The sequence below is a fragment of the Canis lupus genome, chromosome 15 (genome assembly GCF_003254725.2).
Source record: "Canis lupus dingo isolate Sandy chromosome 15, ASM325472v2, whole genome shotgun sequence".
Taxonomy (NCBI): Eukaryota; Metazoa; Chordata; class Mammalia; order Carnivora; family Canidae; genus Canis; species Canis lupus.
The window spans coordinates 8759373-8778828 of record NC_064257.1 but is presented as its reverse complement, the minus strand read 5'-3'; the positions used below and the strand labels follow the sequence as shown (position 1 = coordinate 8778828).

Genomic DNA, 19456 nt, shown 5'->3' with positions numbered 1-19456 from the left:
TCCCACGGACGGGCTCCCACGGGCGGGCTCCCACGGACGGGCTCCCACGGCCGGGCTCCCAAGGGCGGGCTCCCACGGCCGGGCTCCCACGGACGGGCTCCCACGGGTGGGCTCCCACGGGCGGGCTCCCACGGACGGGCTCCCACGGGCGGGCTCCCACGGCCGGGCTCCCACGGGTGGGCTCCCACGGGTGGGCTCCCACGGCCGGGCTCCCACGGCGGGCTCCCACGCCAACTCGCTGGGCTCGCGCAGCAGCGTCCAGCCGCCCCGGCCCCGCCCCCGCCGCGCCCGCGCACCTGGCCGCCTCTCGGGGTTCTGGGGGCGCCGGGTCCCCAACGCCCGCGTCCCTGCGTCGCTGCCTCCCTGCGCGCGGCGCCCGGGTCCCGGGACGGCCCCGAGCGGCGGCCCGAGGCGGCGGCGGGCGCGGGCGCGATGAGCGGCGCCTGCACGAGCTACGTGAGCGCCGCGCGGGAGCTGGTGCGCGGCTTCCGCTGCCCGCGGCCGGGGGGCGAGGCGGCCGCCGTCTTCTGCTGCGGCTTCCGCGACCACAAGTACTGCTGCGACGACCCGCACAGCTTCTTCCCCTACGAGCACAGCTACGTGTGGCGGCTCAGGTACCGGCCGCGGCACCCCACCCCCGCCCTCGCGGCGGCCCCGCACTCTGCTCCCACTTGCGCAGGAGACCCAAACTCTACCCCCCGCCCCGAGCGCTCACCGGGGCCCCGTCCTGACCTCATCCCTGACCCCCCCACCCCGCGCCCCTCCCCCGCTCGGACTCCCCACGCCGTCGGGCCCTACACCCAGACCTCAGCCCCAGGTCGCCCCCGCCCGATGCCTCCTCCCGGCCTGGCCAAGACTCAACGCTTCCTTCCTCCTCCTGCGCAGTCATTCTTCCAGCTACCCCTTACGGAGCACTGAGCTGGGGATGGGGGGGTGGGGGGGGTGCACTGGGGATGGACTCCACTCCCGAGCTAAAGCAGAAGACCAAGGGATCAGAGCCCCTGCAGGTTCATCAGTGGCGTAATGCCGCAGCAGAAGCCAGCTCACCATAGATTAAAAGAAGTGTAATTTGGGTGAATCCCCACTCAGAGGATCTCAGTTTCCCCGCCTGTTCAGGGAAGGGGCTGGATAGACCAGCGCTGACATTCTTGGGACCTAAGTGCAGTGCTGAGAGGGCAATGGGTCTCCATCTCTCTCCACCTCTCTCCATCTCCAAAGGCTTCACCCAGAAAATAGGACCTGAGCCTGAGCCCACTCTGGGAAATAGGCATCAGGAAAAATGGAGCGGGCCATCTCAGGGGACAGCGATTTTCCTGTTCCTGGAGGTATGCGACCAGGGGCTGCATATCCTCTGGTAGGAAAGGACAGTCTGCCTCAGAGACCTCTCTTTGCAACTATCAGATGAAGAGTATGATAAACAATTGCCCTGATTTCTGACTAGGACCAAATGAGATAGATGAAATCAACTTGACATGTGCCATGGACAATTACAGATAATTGCTTTTCCTAGCCTTTCAATCTGTAATTCTAGAACTATTTTCAGGTGGCCAGATGTTCCAATCCTGCACATTTGGCTGCTCTCTGTAACCTGAGGAATTACGTTATTCTCTATTCAACTATAAAGTCATTCATTCCTTATAGCCTTTGCTTTGTTCGGGGTGCTATGCTAGGCAACAGGGACACAATGATTAATTAATTATTGCCTGCCCCTGAGGAGCTCATCATCCATTCAGAGAGATATGATATGTACCTAGAGTATGACAATGGAGTATTTGCTGAAGCCCCACTGTGTGCTTAGCCCCGAGCTGAGTGCTGAAATATGGTTGCCTTGACCTCCCTTTGAGGTACAGAGATAGTGTGGACCTTTGGGATTGATTAGAACTAGTCAGTCCAAACCTTGGCTCTGTCACTTAATTGCTATGTGAATTCAGGCAAATTCTCTCCAAGGCTCTTTTTTCATCTTCAAAATGCCGATAGTACTACCTGTCTCATGGGATTGTTGTGAGGATTAGGTGAAATAATGCATGTGAAAGTAACTAGTACATACTGTAGATGCTCAATTGGATGGACTTTCTTTCCCAGTGTCACAGTGGGAAAGTGAAGCTTGGAGTCTGGAAGTGAATCATCCAAGATCTTCTAGCAATGTCTGGGTAGATGGAGATTTAAAGAGCATCACCTAGGACAAACCCAGAGTTAGGTGTATTTGCACCTTCACAACCCTGGCATGTCTTCTGCCCATTTTACAGATGAGAACTTGAAAGCAGTTAAGTTACTACTTGGGAATGCCCTGGTGAGAGCAAGTGGCAGAGCTGGGGTGAAACCTCAGGCCTGTCTGGCTCCAAGTCTGGGTTTGTCCTGTGTCACAGCTGTCTAAATCTAGCCCAGCTCTACTCAGATCATTTGAAAAGACACTCATTGACCCTCTACTATCTTCTGGGTCCTGTGCTAGCCCTTGGAGACAACCCCCCCCCCCTCAGCACCTAGCCAAGACCCCATCCCTCTTCTAACACCTCCTTCCTAGCACACCCCTGTGGTCCCTCCTGTTGCCTTGGGCCCTCGTGATATGTGGAATGCTTTAGTGGCTCAGACGATGAGGTTGGATGGGGTGACTTCTGAGGTCACATCACATGTTATTGTGCTCCCATTCTGTGACCTCAAGGGCAGTTGAAAGGTTTAGCCTGCAGGGCTGACTCTTTCTAGGCTTGGACAAAACATGGTTTATAAACATCACAGACAGTTGCAAAATGGAGGAGGGGAACTGAGGGTCCCCAGGACATGTAGGTAATCGATGTACTCTAAACCCTTAAACAACCCCCCTGGAGTGCTCCCCAGAGCCCCCCATTGCAGGGTGGCGAGCTTGTTTTGCTCTTGACTCCATTTGGCCTTTTTCATGAAAGTTGGCCCTTAAAAGCATAAAAATCTCCAGGTGAACAACTGTTTCCTTGGATAGCACTCAAGGAGAATTACTGTCTTTAAAAGTGTGTCTCAGGAAGTGAAGACTCCCTGTGGAGAAGCAGCTGGTGCATCACATGTCTGGTCCACTTTCCAAACACCCTCTATTAGTAGCTCTGTGTTTTAGCAGGACGTGAGCCAAAGGCAGCAGCCTTGCCGCAGGGCAGACCTGGTTGTCAGGCACGTATATACACCACCTCATTTAATCTTTAGGGACACCTGGTGAGATAGGAACCTTTCCAAATGAGGAAAATGAAAGTCAAGAGATGAAGGATTTTTCAGTTTACATATGACAGAACTGAGATTTGAACTTAGAACTGCCTGAAATCCGAGAAGGCTAGGAGCTCTTTAATTTCCCACCCGGGGCAGGAAACTCCAACTTCGTTGAAAAGTGTACTCATCCAGGTGTTCTTTACAAACCTGTGCAATAATAGAGAACTTGCCACCTCTCGAGGCAGTACATTCACCTGGAGACAACTCTAATTATTTGAAGTCCATCTTCTGCCAAGCACAGATGTTTCCCCTTGGAGCTTCCTCTGTCCCCAGCTCTGTCCTTGGGGCCTGGTTCCTCTGCCCCCAGACTGTCAGAGACAGCGCCTGCTCCCTGACCCACTGCAATCTGGGATATCTCTCCACAGCTCTCTCAGCCATTCCTCAAAGGACCCTATTTTAGAGGACCCTTTCCACCCAGGTTGCCACAGATGTCCCATGTAAAGTGAGTGGTCCCAACCGGAGCACACGTCTTCCAGATAATAGCCTTATAAATAGTGAACATATCTCAAAAAAGGAAATATGTTTAAAGTACTTAGGAGAACTAAAAGGTACGGCATGGTCAATATGGAAAATGTGGAAAGGACAGGGAAATCACGGGAGATCCAGTGTCTTAGCTTGGATTCCCCAAAAGACTCAGAAACAAGGATTTGAGAGCCAGTAGTTTTTATGGAAAGCCATCCTACAAAACATTGGTAGAGGGCGGCAAAGTGAGGCAGGGAAGGGCAAGCACAAAGGATAGTGTCAGTGCTGAGGGTCCCTGGAGCTTAAACCTGCTGAACCCTACCCGCCACTATAGAAATTACACCTGAGTCATCCCACCTGAGGGCCAGAAAACCGGGTATGCACATGCCAATTTCTGTCGGTCATTAGTTGCATGTTGACGGGAGAAGCGGGGCGTTAATTTTCCTGCGCTTCTGACCTGCTCGATGTACAAATGGAGACTGTGCCGGGCCGATGGGAGCCCTCAGGCAAAGGGATGCAGATGCTGGCATTTGAAACTGGCCAGAATGTTGTACAATGACAGGACCCGACAGGCCACTGACAGGACGTCCACAGCCTGCGCTACAACCAGACAGCCTGTTAGCGTTGTGGTGTGCTTCTATCCCAGCTTACACACGTATAATCATGTATATATTTATGTTTATTTAATTTAGGATTATGCTGTGTATTTAGTACTGTGTCCTACTCTTTTCACTTAACATTGTCTCATCAGAACTTATCCTTGATCTTAAATATTATTTGAAAACACGTTTTGAATGGCTCTATACTATTCCATTGTAGGGGTGTTCAGTAATCTATTTAGCCTTGGGAAGACAGATTCTCCAAAGCTCTGAGGTGTTTCTGCTTAGTGGTACATAGGCATCAGCTAGCTGGGAGCGGAATCTAGCAGAAGTGCCAAGGGCAGGAGTCTGGGGCTGGGGTCAGGGGGAGGAGTGGGCAGAAAAGCCGGTGAAGGAGTCCTGGGCAGGAGGGGCACACGAAGCCTGCTGCCTGCCTCTCCACTACTGTTGGAAGAACATCTCACAGTGTCTGACGCATAGTAGGTACTCAGCAAAATTTCTACATGCTTACTTTGTGCCAGGGCTTCTGTAAGGAGAGGACAAAGCTGATCATACACGGCCTGAGTCTGCCTTCAAGGAACACCTAAGGATTGTGTTGAACACCTACTGTGTGTCAAGAATATTACATGTATTAATCATCCTCACTACCACCTGTGAAGTATTGTGTTTTGATCATTTTTCACTTTTCAGACAAAGAAACTGAGGCTCAAAAGGTCTAATAACTTCATCAAGATCTCAGAGTGAATTGTTACATACCTGGGTCCTAACCCAGGTAGGTTTGGTTCCAAAGCCCTTTGTTCTTTCCTACCACACTGGGCTGCCTGACCCAGTGAGAAGCGCCAGAAGCCCTGAGTGAAGTGTCCTGGATGGATTAGTCTGGCATGTGTGGGGGTGGGGAGAGAAAGATGGCCAAGGAAAGCATTACTGAGGAGGGGACATTTGAGATGCACCTTTAAGGACAGGTAAAACTCTAACGTGGGGAGATGATGGGAAGGAATCATGTGAAACAGGAAAGATAGTGGCTCCCAAATGAGCCAGGAGATAGTCATCTGGAGACCAGGTGGCCAGGGCCTGACGTGGGGCAGAGGTGACGAGGTTGGAGGGTTGAGGCAACAGCAGTGAGGAGGTCCTCTAACCATGGAGTCCACACTAGTGTGATGACCCACTGGAAGCTGGATCAGAAACTACCTTGAGGCTGCACGGTCAGCTGGTTTCTAGTCAAGGCCTAATACTGTGCGTCTTGGTTTTTAAGAAACAGCATTATGGGATCCCTGGGTGGCGCAGCGGTTTAGCACCTGCCTTTGGGCCAGGGCGCGATCCTGGAGACCCGGGATCGAATCCCACATCGGGCTCCCGGTGCATGGAGCCTGCTTCTCCCTCTGCCTGTGTTTCTGCCTCTCTCTCTCTATCATTAATTAATTAATTAAAAAAAAGAAACAGCATTGTGAGGAGGGCTCTTTAAGACCATGTCCAGCCTCCTGGGGTGGAAGCAGGTCAAAGATTGTAGGGAGGGTAGGAGAAGAAAGGGAACACATACCGAGTGCCAACTACATGGTGGCATTGAAGCATGTTGTGTCACGTGTGCAGTGAGTACTTGGCAGTTAGCTAATGCCCTTTCTCATGCTCCGCACAAATAGCCTAAGGCAAGTAGAGACAACAAAAGTTGAAGCCAGCTGATCCCAATAACACCTACAACACTTCACATCTCACGGGCTGCCTCCTAAGTCCCTTCCCGACACTCCGCTCCCCGTGGTCTTCTCTCCGCAGCATTGGTGCCCTTGTGGGCCTGTCCATAGCAGCAGTGGTTCTCCTGGCCTTCATTGTCACCGCCTGTGTGCTGTGCTACCTGTTCATCAACTCAAAGCCCCACACGAAGCTGGACCCAGGCTTAAGCTTACAGCCTGCAGGTAAGAAACAGACCTCACAATTCCTTTATTAAACAGTCTAGCGGGATCCCTGGATGGCAGAGCGGTTTGGCGCCTGCCTTTGGCCCAGGGCGCGATCCTGGAGACCCGGGATCGAATCCCACATCGGGCTCCCGGTGCATGGAGCCTGCTTCTCCCTCTGCCTGTGTCTCTGCCTCTCTCTCTCTCTCTCTGTGACTATCATAAATAAATAAAAAAATTAAAAAATAAAATAAAATAAACAGTCTAGCACCGGGGCACCTGGGTGGCTGAGCTGGTTGGGCGTCTGCCTTTGGCTCAGGACCCTGGGATCGAGCCCCACATCGGGCTTTCTGCTCAGCAGAGAGCCTGCTTCTCTCACATCCTCTGCCTGCTGCTCTGCCTACTTGTGTTCTGTCTCTTTTTGTCAAATAAATAAATAAATAAAATCCTTAAAAAAAAAAACCAACAGACTAGCACCTTTACAGAGAGGAGATATATATATTTTTTAAAGATTTTATTTGTTCATTCATGAGAGACACAGAGAGAGAGGCAGAGACACAGGCAGAGGGAGAAGCAGGCTCCATGCAGGGAGCCCGTGGGACTCGATCCTGGGTCTCCAGGATCACGCCCTTGGCTGAAGGCGGCGCTAAACCGCTGAGCCACTGGGGCTGTCCATGGGGGAGATATTTAGATGATATTTGGAACATTTGCCTCATGAGAGTTCCTAGAATATTCTGAAGCAGCAGCACATTTTTTTAGAAAGTTCACAATCTGAACATTTTCATCCTGAAGTCTTCATGTGCCCAGTGTTTATCAAAATCATTTGATATAGTCAGCATTCTATTTGTCACACAAACATTAATCCATCTTGTGGATTTTCTAAGATGGTGTTTTAAAACTCTAGCTTGAAGGAATGAAAACTGATTTTAATATTAAACCAAACAAAATTTAAAAAAATAGATAAACCAAACAAAATAGAATCAACTAGAAAAATTTGCTGCTCCCCAAACTCAGTTTCTTCAGAAATTAAAGTTATTTTTTGATAATCTGAATTGTACTACCCCTTCCTTCATTATTAGCTTAGGCCTTCTAGAGCCTCAAAGCCCTCCCACCCCCGCCCCGCCCAACAAAAGTGTTGATTTTTCATAAGTCTTTATTGCACGCATTTTTACAACTTCTGCAAGGTACTGTGAAAGATACAAGTGCCTATTGGCAAGTGGTCTTTCTGTATAGTTTGGTAGACAACACTCAAAATGAGTATTATTATCTCCGTTTTACAGATGAGAAAATCAAGGCTAAAACAGATTAGATGACTTATGCAAAGTGTTGCAGCTAATAACTGGTAAGGCTAAAGTTCAGCCCATGTTTCTCTACCTTAAATTGTGCTCTTCTGTCCACCACACGGGGTCTGTGCGGATATATAATTAAGTACAAAATTGTTTAATACCAAATGTAAGGAGAATTTCAAAAAGGTGTGTAGATTTGAATGAGCACTGAATTAGCGAAGGACTTGGTTGGGTTAAAAAGAGAAAAAGTATTCCAGGGTAGGGTAAATAATGGGTAAAAGTGTGTGGGTAGTTCTGAGTAAGACCTATGCAATGACTGGGTCATTCACCCTGGAGCACCATGTAAATAAGGGCAGGCAGGAATTTAAGCAGAAGAAGGAAGGGTGGCAACTATCAGGGTAGTAGAAAAATGTGTAGTAAGTAGCTGAATTTCAGAGAAAGAGAGGGCTTTTTAGTTGTAAAAGATTAGTTTTTCAACTTGACATTAACTTGTGCAACAAATAACAGTACAAGAACCCTTCCCAGATCCTGGTGACAATAAATAATCCTGTTTCTGAGCATTGAAAAGTAGGGGGGATGGCTTCTGAGGGCAGAAGGGTTCTTCTGGTTCCCCTCGTACTCAGGAACCTGGGAGGCAGTGGCAGGGGAACGGGAAGAAAGCCTGAGCATAGATCCAGACCACCCAAGGGAGACCAGACAGCCCAGGCTTCAACTTTGATAGAGAGAAATCATAGAAGTTAGTGGAAGGCATAAAAGGACCTGTCTCATGAGACAGCATGTACGTGGATAGAAGACTGTATCATAGGCGTATCAGTTCTTCCCAAATTTATCTGTACATAAAATTCTCAACAAAAGGGCGGCCCGGGTGGCACAGTGGTTTAGCACCGACTTCGGCCCAGGGTGTGACCCCGGAGACCCGGGATCGAGTCCCACGTCAGGCTCCCCGAATGGAGCCTGCTTCTCCCTCTGCCTGTGTCTCTGTCTCTCTCATGAATAAATAAATAAAATCTTTAAAAAAAAAATTCCCAACAAAATATTTCATGGGATTTGTCAAATTAGTTCTAAAATTAATCTAGAAGAGGGGTGACTGGGTGGCTTAGTCTGTTAAGCATGTGCCTTTGGCTTAAGTCATGATCCCAGGGGTTCTGGGATCGAGCCCTACGTGGGACTCCCTGCTCAGCAGGAGCCTGCTTCTCCCTCTCCCTCTACCTGCTGCTCCCCCTGCTTATGCTTTCTCTCTCTCTGTCAAATGAATAAATAAAATCTTCAAAAAAATTAATCTAGAAGAGTAAAAGTACAAAATAATTTTGGAGAAGAAAGAAGAGAGGGGGCCTAGGTGACTCAGTTAAGTGTCTGCCTTCGGCTCAGGTCATGATTCCAGGGTTCTGGGATCGAGCCCCACATCAGGCTCTCTGCTCAGTGGGAAGCCTGCTTCTCCCTTTCCCTCTCCCTCTGTGCTGTGTGTGTGTCTCTCTCTCAAACAAATAAATAAATAAATATTTTTAAAAAAGAAAGAAAAGGAGGGACTTGCCCTATCAGATAACAGACATTTTAAAAAGATATAATAATTGCTTGCTATTGGCACAGCAACTGACAGATAGAATTGGGCAATGCAGTAGTCCTCAACAGGGTACACATTTGCCCCCCATGGACATTTGGCAATGTCTGGAGACATTTTTGGTTGTCACAAAGAGCAAGATGTCCCTTGGTGGAGGCCAGGGATGCTGTTAAACATCTTAGAAAACAGAGGACAACACCCCCCAACAAAGAATTTTTCAACCCAGAGCATAAATAGTGCCAATGTTGAAAAACGCTAGAATAAAATATAGTCTAGAAACAGATTAATTAAAATATAGAAATTTGAGTAAAACAGGGAATCCCTGGGTGGTGCAGCGGTTTGGCGCCTGCCTTTGCCCCAGGGCACGATCCTGGAGACCCAGGATCAAATCCCACGTCGGGCTCCCGGTGCATGGAGCCTGCTTCTCCCTCTGCCTGTCTCTGCCTCTCTCTCTCTCTCTCTCTCTCTCTGTATGACTATCATAAAAGAAAAAAAGAAAAAAAAGAAAAAAAAAAGAAAAAGAAATTTGAGTAAAACATTTATTTTTTTTTTAAATAAAGGGGGAAATTGGCAAATCTGCCTTCATCAAGTCCAAATAGACATGAAATAAAAATCAGACGGGGCTCCTGGATGGCTCAGTTGGTTAAGTGTCCAACTCTTGATTTCAGTTCAGGTCATGATCTCAGGGTTGTGAGACGGAGCTTGAGTGGGCCTTGGCTCTCAGCAGGGAGCCTGCTTCAGATTCTCTCTGTCCCTCTGGCCACCCCCCCCCCATTCTCTCTCCCTCTCAAAAAAAAAAAAAAAAAGAGACAAAAGACATCATACATAATAGTGGTGGACTACAAAGATAACATAAAGATAAATACACACAGACATCCTCATCAATCACAGAGTTGGTATTTGTGAATTTGTTTACTTGCTAAAATTGATCTGTAACCTCAGAATCAATACTAGCAGTGTTTTTGAGGTCATCTGTGGATGTGGACGTGCGCAGAACAGCACATACTTTGAGTTGCCCCCTCACACATATTCCCAGCTGAGGTTAAACAGGTCTACACTTGACCTTCTTTTTTATTTTTTTTTTTAATTTTTTTTTATGATAGTCACACACAGAGAGAGAGAGAGAGAGGCAGAGACACAGGTGGAGGGAGAAGCAGGCTCCATGCACCGGGAGCCTAACGTGGGATTAGATCCCGGGTCTCCAGGATCGCGCCCTGGGCCAAAGGCAGGCGCTAAACTGCTGCGCCACCCAGGGATCCCTACACTTGACCTTCTTGTTTTCAACTCTCATACTGTAAATAAGTGTCTATTTAGAGCCATGTTTTTTGCATTTCTGTGATTTTTATTAACTTCACTGTTTCAAGTGGCCTCTAAATGTAGTGCTTTAGTATTCTCTACTGTTCCTAAGCCTAGGAAGGCTGTGATATGCCCTGTGGAGACAATACATGTGTTAGATGAACTTTGTTCAGGCACAAGTTAGAGTAGTACTGTTGGTCATGAGTTTCACTGTTAATGAGACAATAATATATATATATATATATATTTAGGATTTATTTATTTATTCATGAGAGACACAGAGAGAGGCAGAGACACAAGCAGAGGGGAGAAGCAGGCTCCCTGCAGGGAGCCTGATCCCAACTCTGGGATCAGAACCTGAGCCAAAGGCAGATGCTCAATCACTGAGCCACCCAGGTGTCCTGCCAATAATATATGTTAAATAATGTGTCTTTAAATGAAACACACAAAAAGCAAATTTCTATATTGTTTGCTTGACAAAACTGTTGTGACCAGAGGCTCACAGGAACTGAGCCTTGTATTTTCCCTAGGAGCAATTATTCAGTATTTGTTAATTCAGTGTTTGTGGTGACTTTATAGAATATAACTACTGTGAATAATGAAATCAACTATATAGAGAGATGAGGTTGATATCCAAAATATATAGGCACATCTTTAAACAAACCAGAAAAATGTCATTTACAAAAAAAGAAATACAGATGCTCAATACACATGAAAAGATGCTGCTCAGCCTTACTAGTAATCAGAAGAGCGTGGGGCACCCGCATGCCTCAGTCAGTTAAGTGCCAACTCTTGATTTTGGCTCAGGTCATGAGATTGAGCTCAGAGTTGGGTGTAGAGCCTGCTTAAGATTCTCTCTCTCCTTCTCCCTGGGTCACTGCCCCAAGGAAGGAAGGAAGGAAAAGAAAGAAAGAGGGAGGGAGGGAGAAGAATGCACTTTAAGAATGATGTAGGTTTTTAATCTTTTTAAAGATGTATTTATTTATGGGGTGGGGAGAGAGAGAGACCGTGCACACACCAGTGTGGGGGAGGGGCACAGGGAGAGGGAGAACATTCTTTTCTTTCTTCTTTTTCTTTTTTTTTTAAGGATTTTACTTATTTATTCATGAGACAGAGAGAGAGAGGCAGAGACACAGGCAGAGGGAGAAGCAGGCTCCCTGAGGGGAGCCTGTTGTGAGACACGATCCTGAACCTGGGATCACGCTCTGAGCTGAAGGCAGACGCTCAATCACTGAGTCACCCAGGCGTCCGGTGGGAGAACTTTCTATCAGACTCCTTGATGAGCCTGAGGCCCACTTGGCAGGCTGGCTCGAATTCATAACCCTGAGATCATGACCTAAGCAGAAATCAAGGGTTGGACACTTAACGGACTGAGCCACCCAGACACCCCAATTATGTAACTTTTTAAACAAGTACATTGACTGGCTCAATCAGAGCAGCATGCAACTCTTGATCTTGGGGTCGTGAGTTCAAGCACCACATTGGGGGTAGAGGTTACTAAAAAAAAATTAATAAACATTAAAAAATTACATTGGCAAAAATCCAAAAATGGATCATATTAATAGTGAGAAGTTTCAGTGTGAGGAATTGATACTGTTATATGCTACTGGTAAGAGTATAAATAGGTACAACCACTTTGTGGACCAATTTGGCAATATCTATTTAAACTAAAAGTATAGGGCAGCCCCAGTGGCAAAAATTTTTAAATTTAAATTAAAAAAAAATTTAAAAAAAAAAAGAAGCAAAAAGCAAGAACACAAGCTGTCTCAAACCGTGGAGATTGAATAATCCAGCTGGTGGCTGAGCAGTGAAAAGTAGGAGGGTGGTTTTCATTCACTGAGGCTAAAGGATGAACTATATTTCCTGTGAGTCAGAAAGGCTTAGGGGGATAAAATAGGGAGAGATGAGAAGAGCAGGACATGAGCACCCCACAGACTTGGCCTGGTGACACAGAAGCAGTAGGACTTTGGAGGTAGAAAGATACATGTATTTAAAATCCAGTTCCATGATTTATAAGTTGTAAACCCTTGGGCAAGTCATCTAACCTCCCTGACACCTGGATTTTACATCTGTAAAACGGGTGACAATGATATCTATCATACTGGGAAAGGTGGGAAAATTAGATGAGATGGTGCACGTGCAGTTTCGGTATCCAGCACATGGTGGGGACTTCCCTCTCACAGCGCAGGGGTAGCGGAGGAAAGAGGGTGGAGGTGGAGTTGGCTCGGTCACTCACTCACTAGGTGACTTTGGGGCCTAGTCAATAAAATCCTCATCTGTAAAATGCATAGTAAGAAGATCTATATTCTGCCCAGTTATTGTGAAGAGCAAATGAGATGGTCTATTTAGAACTAGTTCATTCCTTTTAACTGTGATATAATATTTCATTATTCCTCTACTGATGGACATTGAGTTTGTTTCTAATATGACAAGCTATCATAGATCTATCCTTACAAGTCATCTCCTAGTGCAACTATTTCTCTAAGGTAGATAATTAGAAGTGGAATTAGGGAGCATAGGTATATATTTTTAGTTTATTTTTTTAAGATTTTATTTATTTATTAATGAGAGATACAGAGAGAGAGAGAGGCAGAGACACAGGCAGAGGGAGAAGCAGGCTCCATGCAGGAAGCCCGATGTGGGACTTGATCCCGGGTCTCCAGGATCACACACCGGGCTGCAGGCGGCGCTAAACCACTGCACCACCCAGGGATCCCTGCTTCTTATTTTTAAGATGGAAAATACATTTCCTGACCTTTTACTATATGATAGCTTTCAGCTCTCTCTGCCTTTTGCCTAAACTCAGCTCTTCCTACCTCCCCTTCTTCATTAAGCACTGTTTTCTCCTTCCTCTGAACTCAAAGCATCTACTCAGGAGCCTCTTGTTCCTCCTGCATCTGAGACGGTTTACAGGCCCACTGTCTTACATTCATCAAGATTCATCAAGAGCTTTACCTTTACAAAGACATTTCATTTCTGTCTCCCTCTCTAGTAGGATATGGGGAGAGATCATTAACCCCATTTTACAGCAGAGGAAACCAAGGGTTAGCCAAGGAAAGTGAATTAGCCAAGCCAGTGAGCTTGTGTTGTTCAGAGTAACCCCAATCTCCCAGATTCTATAGCCTATGATCATTGCACTGTGTCTTGGGGCTGTGGTATCTGACTATGGGGACAAGGGCAGTGTGGGAAGTACCTCAACAAGAGCAGAGTGGAAATGGACCAGAGTTTCTGAAAATATGTTTCTTCTGCTGCCCCGGCATTCTGTACTGTCTCATCACTCCCACCACAACCCTATCCCCCAAACTCAGGATGTAGCAAAGACCATAACTTTCTTACTCTGGTACTTTGTGAGGAACTAGCTTGATCAGAAGGGTGCCTGAGTTCCTGCTGTTGTGCTAGGTGCTATGCTTTAAACACCTTATCCCATTTAATCTGCTCAACTACTCTGTCAAGTTCTCAACCCTATTCTGCAGATGAAGTGAATGAAGTATGTGTAGAGGTGATATTCCAACCTCAGCAGATTTAATAAGAGACCCCCCAGAAATGGGGAAAATGATAGACAGGAGTTCAGCTCTCCCTCTAAAAGGTGTTGGGAGATCACTAATCAGCCATTGCCATCATCCATCAGCTTGGTGTTTTCATAAAGTTAAACACACACTTACTATATGTATGGTTTCCTATGGCTGCCGTAACAAATTTCCACAAACCTGGTGGGCTTAACATAACAGAAACGTATTATCTCACATTTCTGGGGGTCAGAAATCAAAATCAGTTTCACTGGGTTGAAATCAAAGGCTCCAGGGGAGAATCTGTTCCTTGCTTTGTCCAGTTTTTGGTGACTACCAGCATTCCTTTGCTTGTAGCTATATCATTCCAATCTCTACATGTGTCTTCACATCACTCTGTGTGTCTGCCTTTCTCTTATAGAGGAAGTTGTGATGGCATTTAGGGCCCACCTAGATAATTCAGGATAAAGTCCTCATCTCAAAACCCTTAATTTAATCACATCTGCAAAATTTTACCATACAAGGTGACACTCACAGGTTCCAGAGATTAAGACCTGATATCTGGGGCTACCATTCAGCCCACTATACCATACAAATTAGCAATTATATTCCTAGGTTTTTATCATAGAGAAATGAAAATGTATGTCTGCATAAACCTATACGTGAATGTTCATAGCAGCTTTATTTGTAACCAACAAAAACTGGAAACAACCCCAAAGTCCTTCAATGAACAGATGGTACAACCATACAATGGAATATATGTATCAATAGGAATGCACTATTGGTACACATAACACCTTAAGTGGATTTCAAGGGTATTATGTAGAGCGAAAAAAAACAATATTAAAAGCTTGTATACTGGGATCCCTGGGTGGCGCAGCGGTTTGGCGCCTGCCTTTGGCCCAGGGCGCGATCCTGGAGACCCGGGATCGAATCCCACGTCGGGCTCCCAGTGCATGGAGCCTGCTTCTCCCTCTGCCTATGTCTCTGCCTCTCTCTCTCTCTGTGTGTGACTATCATAAATAAAAAAATTTAAAAAAATTAAAAAAAAAATAAAAGCTTGTATACTATATAGTTCCATTTATGTAACTCTCCTGGTATGACAAAATTATAGTAATGGAGAACAGGTTAGTGGGTACCAGGAGTTAGGTTTAGGAGGAAGGTCTGATTATAAAGAGGAAGCATGAGGATGTTTCTTTGTGATGATGGAACAGTTCTTTATCTTGACTGTGACAATGATTATATAAATCCATATTTGTGATGGAGCGACTCAGTTAAGTGTCTGCCTTTGGCTCAGGTCATGATGTCAGGGTCCCGGGATCGAACCCCGTGTCAGGCTCCCTGTCCGGCAAGGAGTCTCCTTCTCCTTCTGCCCCTGCCCCTGCTTGTGTTTTTTCTCTCTCTCTCTCTCCCTCTCTCTCTCAAATAAAAAAAAAAAAATCTATATATGTGATAAACTTTGATAGTACCATACACCAGAAAAAGAGTACATACAATAACTGGTAGAAATTGAATAGGATTTGTAGTTTAGTTAATCATGTTGTATCAATGTCAGTCTCCTAGCTTTGAAGTTATTCTATGATTATTTAAGATGTTATCAATGGGGAAAGGTAGGTGAAGGGTAAGTGTACTATTTTTGTAACTTATTATGAGTCTTCAATTATTTAAAAATAGAAAGTTCAAAACACTAAAAAAAAGCTAACTTATTGGCTCTGTAGGTGAGAAGTCTAAAAGTAAGGTGGGCTTTCTGCATGGTTTGAATAGAAGTTCACTATGTTGTCAGGCTTGTGGCTCCATCCTCTAAGAGTCTCTCAGCTCTACTTTTTTGAGTTGGCTTACTCCACAGGCAGATTTTTTTTTTTTTTTTTTTTTAATGGTAGAAAGCTGGCTACCAGCAGTCCCTGGGACCACTGGCTTTTTGGTTCCTTCTAGCCAGGAAAAGAAAGAAGGAACTCTTTCTTCCTTCAAAGGTGGGGGTGCTGGTGCTGAGCTCTACTCTGATTGGACCATTCAGGTCACGTGTCCACCCCTAAACCATTCACTGTCCCCAGGGAAATGTTTATGGACCTATTGCCAATCCATGTGGCAACGGAATGGTATTATCTGATTGGATCAGATCACCCAGGCCCCATTCCTAGAGCTGGGATGGAGCCAATACCACCCAAATATAATTGCTGTCACTGGATGGGAAGAGGTGGAATGGATGTTAGGTAGCCAGTGCCAATGTCAAATGCAACTTCCTTCTTGAAATTCACACTTCCCCTGGATTCAGAGGCATCATTCTTCCTGGGTACCCCTCATTAATGGTTGTTAAAACAAAGGAGTTTTCTAGACAGAGAAGATATAAAATGTCATTCCAGGCAGAAGATATAGGATAAGCAAAGAATCAGAGATGTAGAGGAATAGAGCTATTTAGGGCACAGTGAAAGCCTTGGTGTCACAAACATAAATTTCTCTTTTTTTTTTTTTTTTTTTATGATAGTCACAGAGAGACAGAGAGAGGGGGCAGAGACACAGACAGAGGGAGAAGCAGGCTCCATGCACCGGGAGCCCGATGTGGGATTCGATCCCGGGTCTCCAGGATCGCGCCCTGGGCCAAAGGCAGGCGCCAAACCGCTGCACCACCCAGGGATCCCACAAACATAAATTTCTTAAGGGAAGAGTGATAGTGATGAAGCTAAAGAGAAGGGTTAGGGCCAGTATGTGAAGAGCCTCGAATGCCACCTCAAGGATGACAGGTAATGGGAAGACACTGAAGGCTCTGGAGAAAGAACAGTACATGGGACTCACCTGACTTTAGAAAGCTCTCCCTTGCTACAAACTGGAGAGTAGACTGAAGGAGACCCAACTAGAGGCTGTTCCAGTGGTCTGGGAGGAAGAAGATGAAAACCTGACTGAGAGTGGAGGCCTTGAAGATGTAGAGAAATGAGTGAATATGGAAGACAGTGATTGATGGAATCAGTGGGACTTGGTGACTCACATTTCTAGCTTGAACACTTGATATGCTATTTTTTTTTCTTTAAAGATTTTATTTCAAAGTAATCTCTACACCTGGGATGCCTGGGTGGCTCGGCAGTGGAGCATCTGCCTTTGGTCAAGGGCATGATCCTGGAGTCCCGGGATTGAGTCCCACGTCGGGCTCCCTGCATGGAACCTGCTTTTCCCTCTGCCTGTGTCTCTGCCTCTCTCTGTGTCTCTCATGAATAAATAAATAAAATATTTTAAAAATAAATAAAATAACCTCTACATCCAACATGGGGCTTGAACCCACAACCCTAAGATCAAGAGTCTCATGCTCCACCAACTGAGCCAGCCAAGTGCCCCTGAAAGCTTGATAACACATTTTATCCAAAAAGGCAGGAATACTCAATTGTTTCAAATGCTCCTGATAAGTCAAGGGAGGTAAGGATTTGTGAGTGACTGTAGGATTTAGTGACAAAACATTTTGAGGTATGTTGGGAGCAGAAACAGAGTAAATTGAGGCAGAATAAGTCATGAACAGGAAATGGGGAATGCTAAGGCCAAATGAGCCTCCTTTCAAGCTCATATACAAGAGGAGGAGAGGCTAAAGCAGTAGCTGAAGAGCGTCATGGGATCTATTCTTAAGAGAATAATGTATGTTTTAAAATTTTTCTAACACTTCTCTGCATGCTAGCTGTGTAGTCAGCCTGTATCCTCATCTATAAAATGATGTGTGTTTTTTTTTTATGATAGTCACACAGAGAGAGAGAGAAAGAGAGAGAGGCAGAGACACAGGCAGAGGGAGAAGCAGGCTCCATGCACCGGGAGCCTGATGTGGGACTCGATCCCAGGTCTCCAGGACCACACCCTGGGCCAAAGGCAGGCGCTAAACCACTGCGCCACCCAGGGATCCCTATAAAAGTGAGTTCTTAATAGTACTTACCTCATGGGTTTATGGTCAAGGTCAAGTCTTCATTTTTTCCCTAACAATTGCTTATTGTCTGTCTCCCCCACTTGACTTTAAGTTCATTAGAAACACTGACAGCTCCTGGTGAATGATGTAGTATGTTGTTAATAAATACTTGTTAAACGAATGAAGTGTTTAAGGCTCTGAGCGCAGTTCTGCCCAAGGTAAGCATGCAGAAAAGCTAGTCAGGGTGTGTGGGACTGTAGGAGAGGAAGAGATTGCCTTCAACTTGCTGTTTTCCAGACTCCAGGGAGGAGGGGCCTCCAGGCTGCCAAGGTGGCAATGCCGGCAATTGGATGGAGGTGCCAGGAACGAGCACTCTTGAGCAGAATCACCCCTTCCTGAGCCCACGGCTGGACGGCACCGAGGAGCAGCCTGTGCACCCCAGACGCCTGCTCCAGCACTGCTTCATGGCCAGAGTGACTGCCAGTGACATCCCAGGAAGCCCTGAGGAGGCCCCTGTCCCAAACCTAGACCCATGTGGACCAGCCCCATAAACATCCAATAAATGTCTCTACACCCTCTTTTTCTGGAGCCTCTTTTCCATAAAAGGTAGGGGAAGGGATAATCAGAGGGACTTTGGAGACTGGTGGGATATGAGGGCGTTTCTCAGCAGGCCCCCCTATGCCCTGCTTTGGGACCCAGGGAGATTGCTCTGTCCGGTCTACTGTGAGCCAAAGAGAGTTGAGACAGGAGTCCCAGGGAAATGGTTGGTGACAACTCCATGCAATCCAGGGGGGGAGCCCGGGGCCTCTGGAGGCTCAGAGGAGCCCCTCACCTACCTTAGGGAGCCCGAGAACTCTGACATGGACTTCCCATCACAGAGCAGGTGTACTTTACATCCCCCAGGAAGCTGGCTGGGACCAAAAGGCAGGTGACTCCTGCTTCTCCTACAGCTCTGCCAAAGGCACAGAAGGAGAGGGGCTGTAGAGTACACAGGGCCCAGCCGTGCTTAGGATCACTCCATTGCTGAGGTGGAGGAGGAAGTGAATAAACAAGGGGGTGAGGGACTGTATGGTTAACAGCCCGAACACAGGCTGCCCAGTGTAGACTCAGCCACTTCCTGACCCCACTGTGTGGCCGTGATAAAGATCCTTAGTCTCCCTGAGCCCCAGTTCCCTGCTGGGCAATGGTGAGTGTTCAGTGAGATTATGGAGATGGTCTCCCTTCATAAGCATGAAAGTGCTACAAAGACTTTTTTAAAACTCCAGACAGGGCATCCTGGGTGGCTCAGCGGCTCAGTGGCTCAGCGCCGCCTTCAGCCCAGGGAGTGATCCAGCAGACCCGGGATCGAGTCCCACATCGGGCTCCCTGCGTGGAGCCTGCTTCTCCCCTCTGCCTGTGTCTATGCCTCTGTGTTTCTCTCATGAATAGATTAATAAAATCTTTATTTTTTTTAATTAAAAAATTATTTATGATAGTCACACAGGGAGAGAGAGAGAGAGAGGCAGAGACACAGGCAGAGGGAGAAGCAGGCTCCATGCACCGGGAGCCTGACGTGGGATTCGATCCCAGGTCTCCAGGATCGCGCCCTGGGCCAAAGGCAGGCGCCAAACCGCTGCGCCACCCAGGGATCCCAATTAATAAAGTCTTTTAAAAAAACAAAACAAAACAAAACTACAGCTAGATGTTTTTCAGTATAACACAGTGAGGAGGGACAGGGACTCTGGAACCAAATGCCTGGTTCCAATCCTGACTAAGTGATATCTG

The 19456-nt window shown here is 46.8% G+C and overlaps 2 protein-coding genes across 2 annotated transcripts in view; one reads left to right on the top strand and one right to left on the bottom strand.

The window, feature by feature from the left end:
- The window catches only part of LOC118350846 (uncharacterized), a 57626-nt gene that overhangs the window by 29389 nt on the left and 8781 nt on the right, over positions 1–19456 (bottom strand). The window lies entirely within an intron of this gene.
- SHISAL2A (shisa like 2A) lies at positions 276–18270 on the top strand. Its single transcript, XM_025420037.3, has 3 exons — positions 276–614; positions 6054–6193; positions 17990–18270. The coding sequence occupies exons 1-3, from the start codon at positions 433–435 to the stop codon at positions 18241–18243; spliced, it is 576 nt and encodes a 191-aa protein (XP_025275822.1). The 5' UTR covers positions 276–432; the 3' UTR covers positions 18244–18270.

Excerpts from the sequence above, each read along its gene's own strand:
- SHISAL2A (XM_025420037.3), top strand. The coding sequence starts at position 433 with ATGAGCGGCGCCTGCACGAGCTACGTGAGCGCCGCGCGGGAGCTGGTG. Across the intron at positions 615-6,053 it reads AGCTACGTGTGGCGGCTCAG|CATTGGTGCCCTTGTGGGCC; the intron begins GTACCGGCCGCG and ends TTCTCTCCGCAG. Across the intron at positions 6,194-17,989 it reads CTTAAGCTTACAGCCTGCAG|ACTCCAGGGAGGAGGGGCCT; the intron begins GTAAGAAACAGA and ends GCTGTTTTCCAG.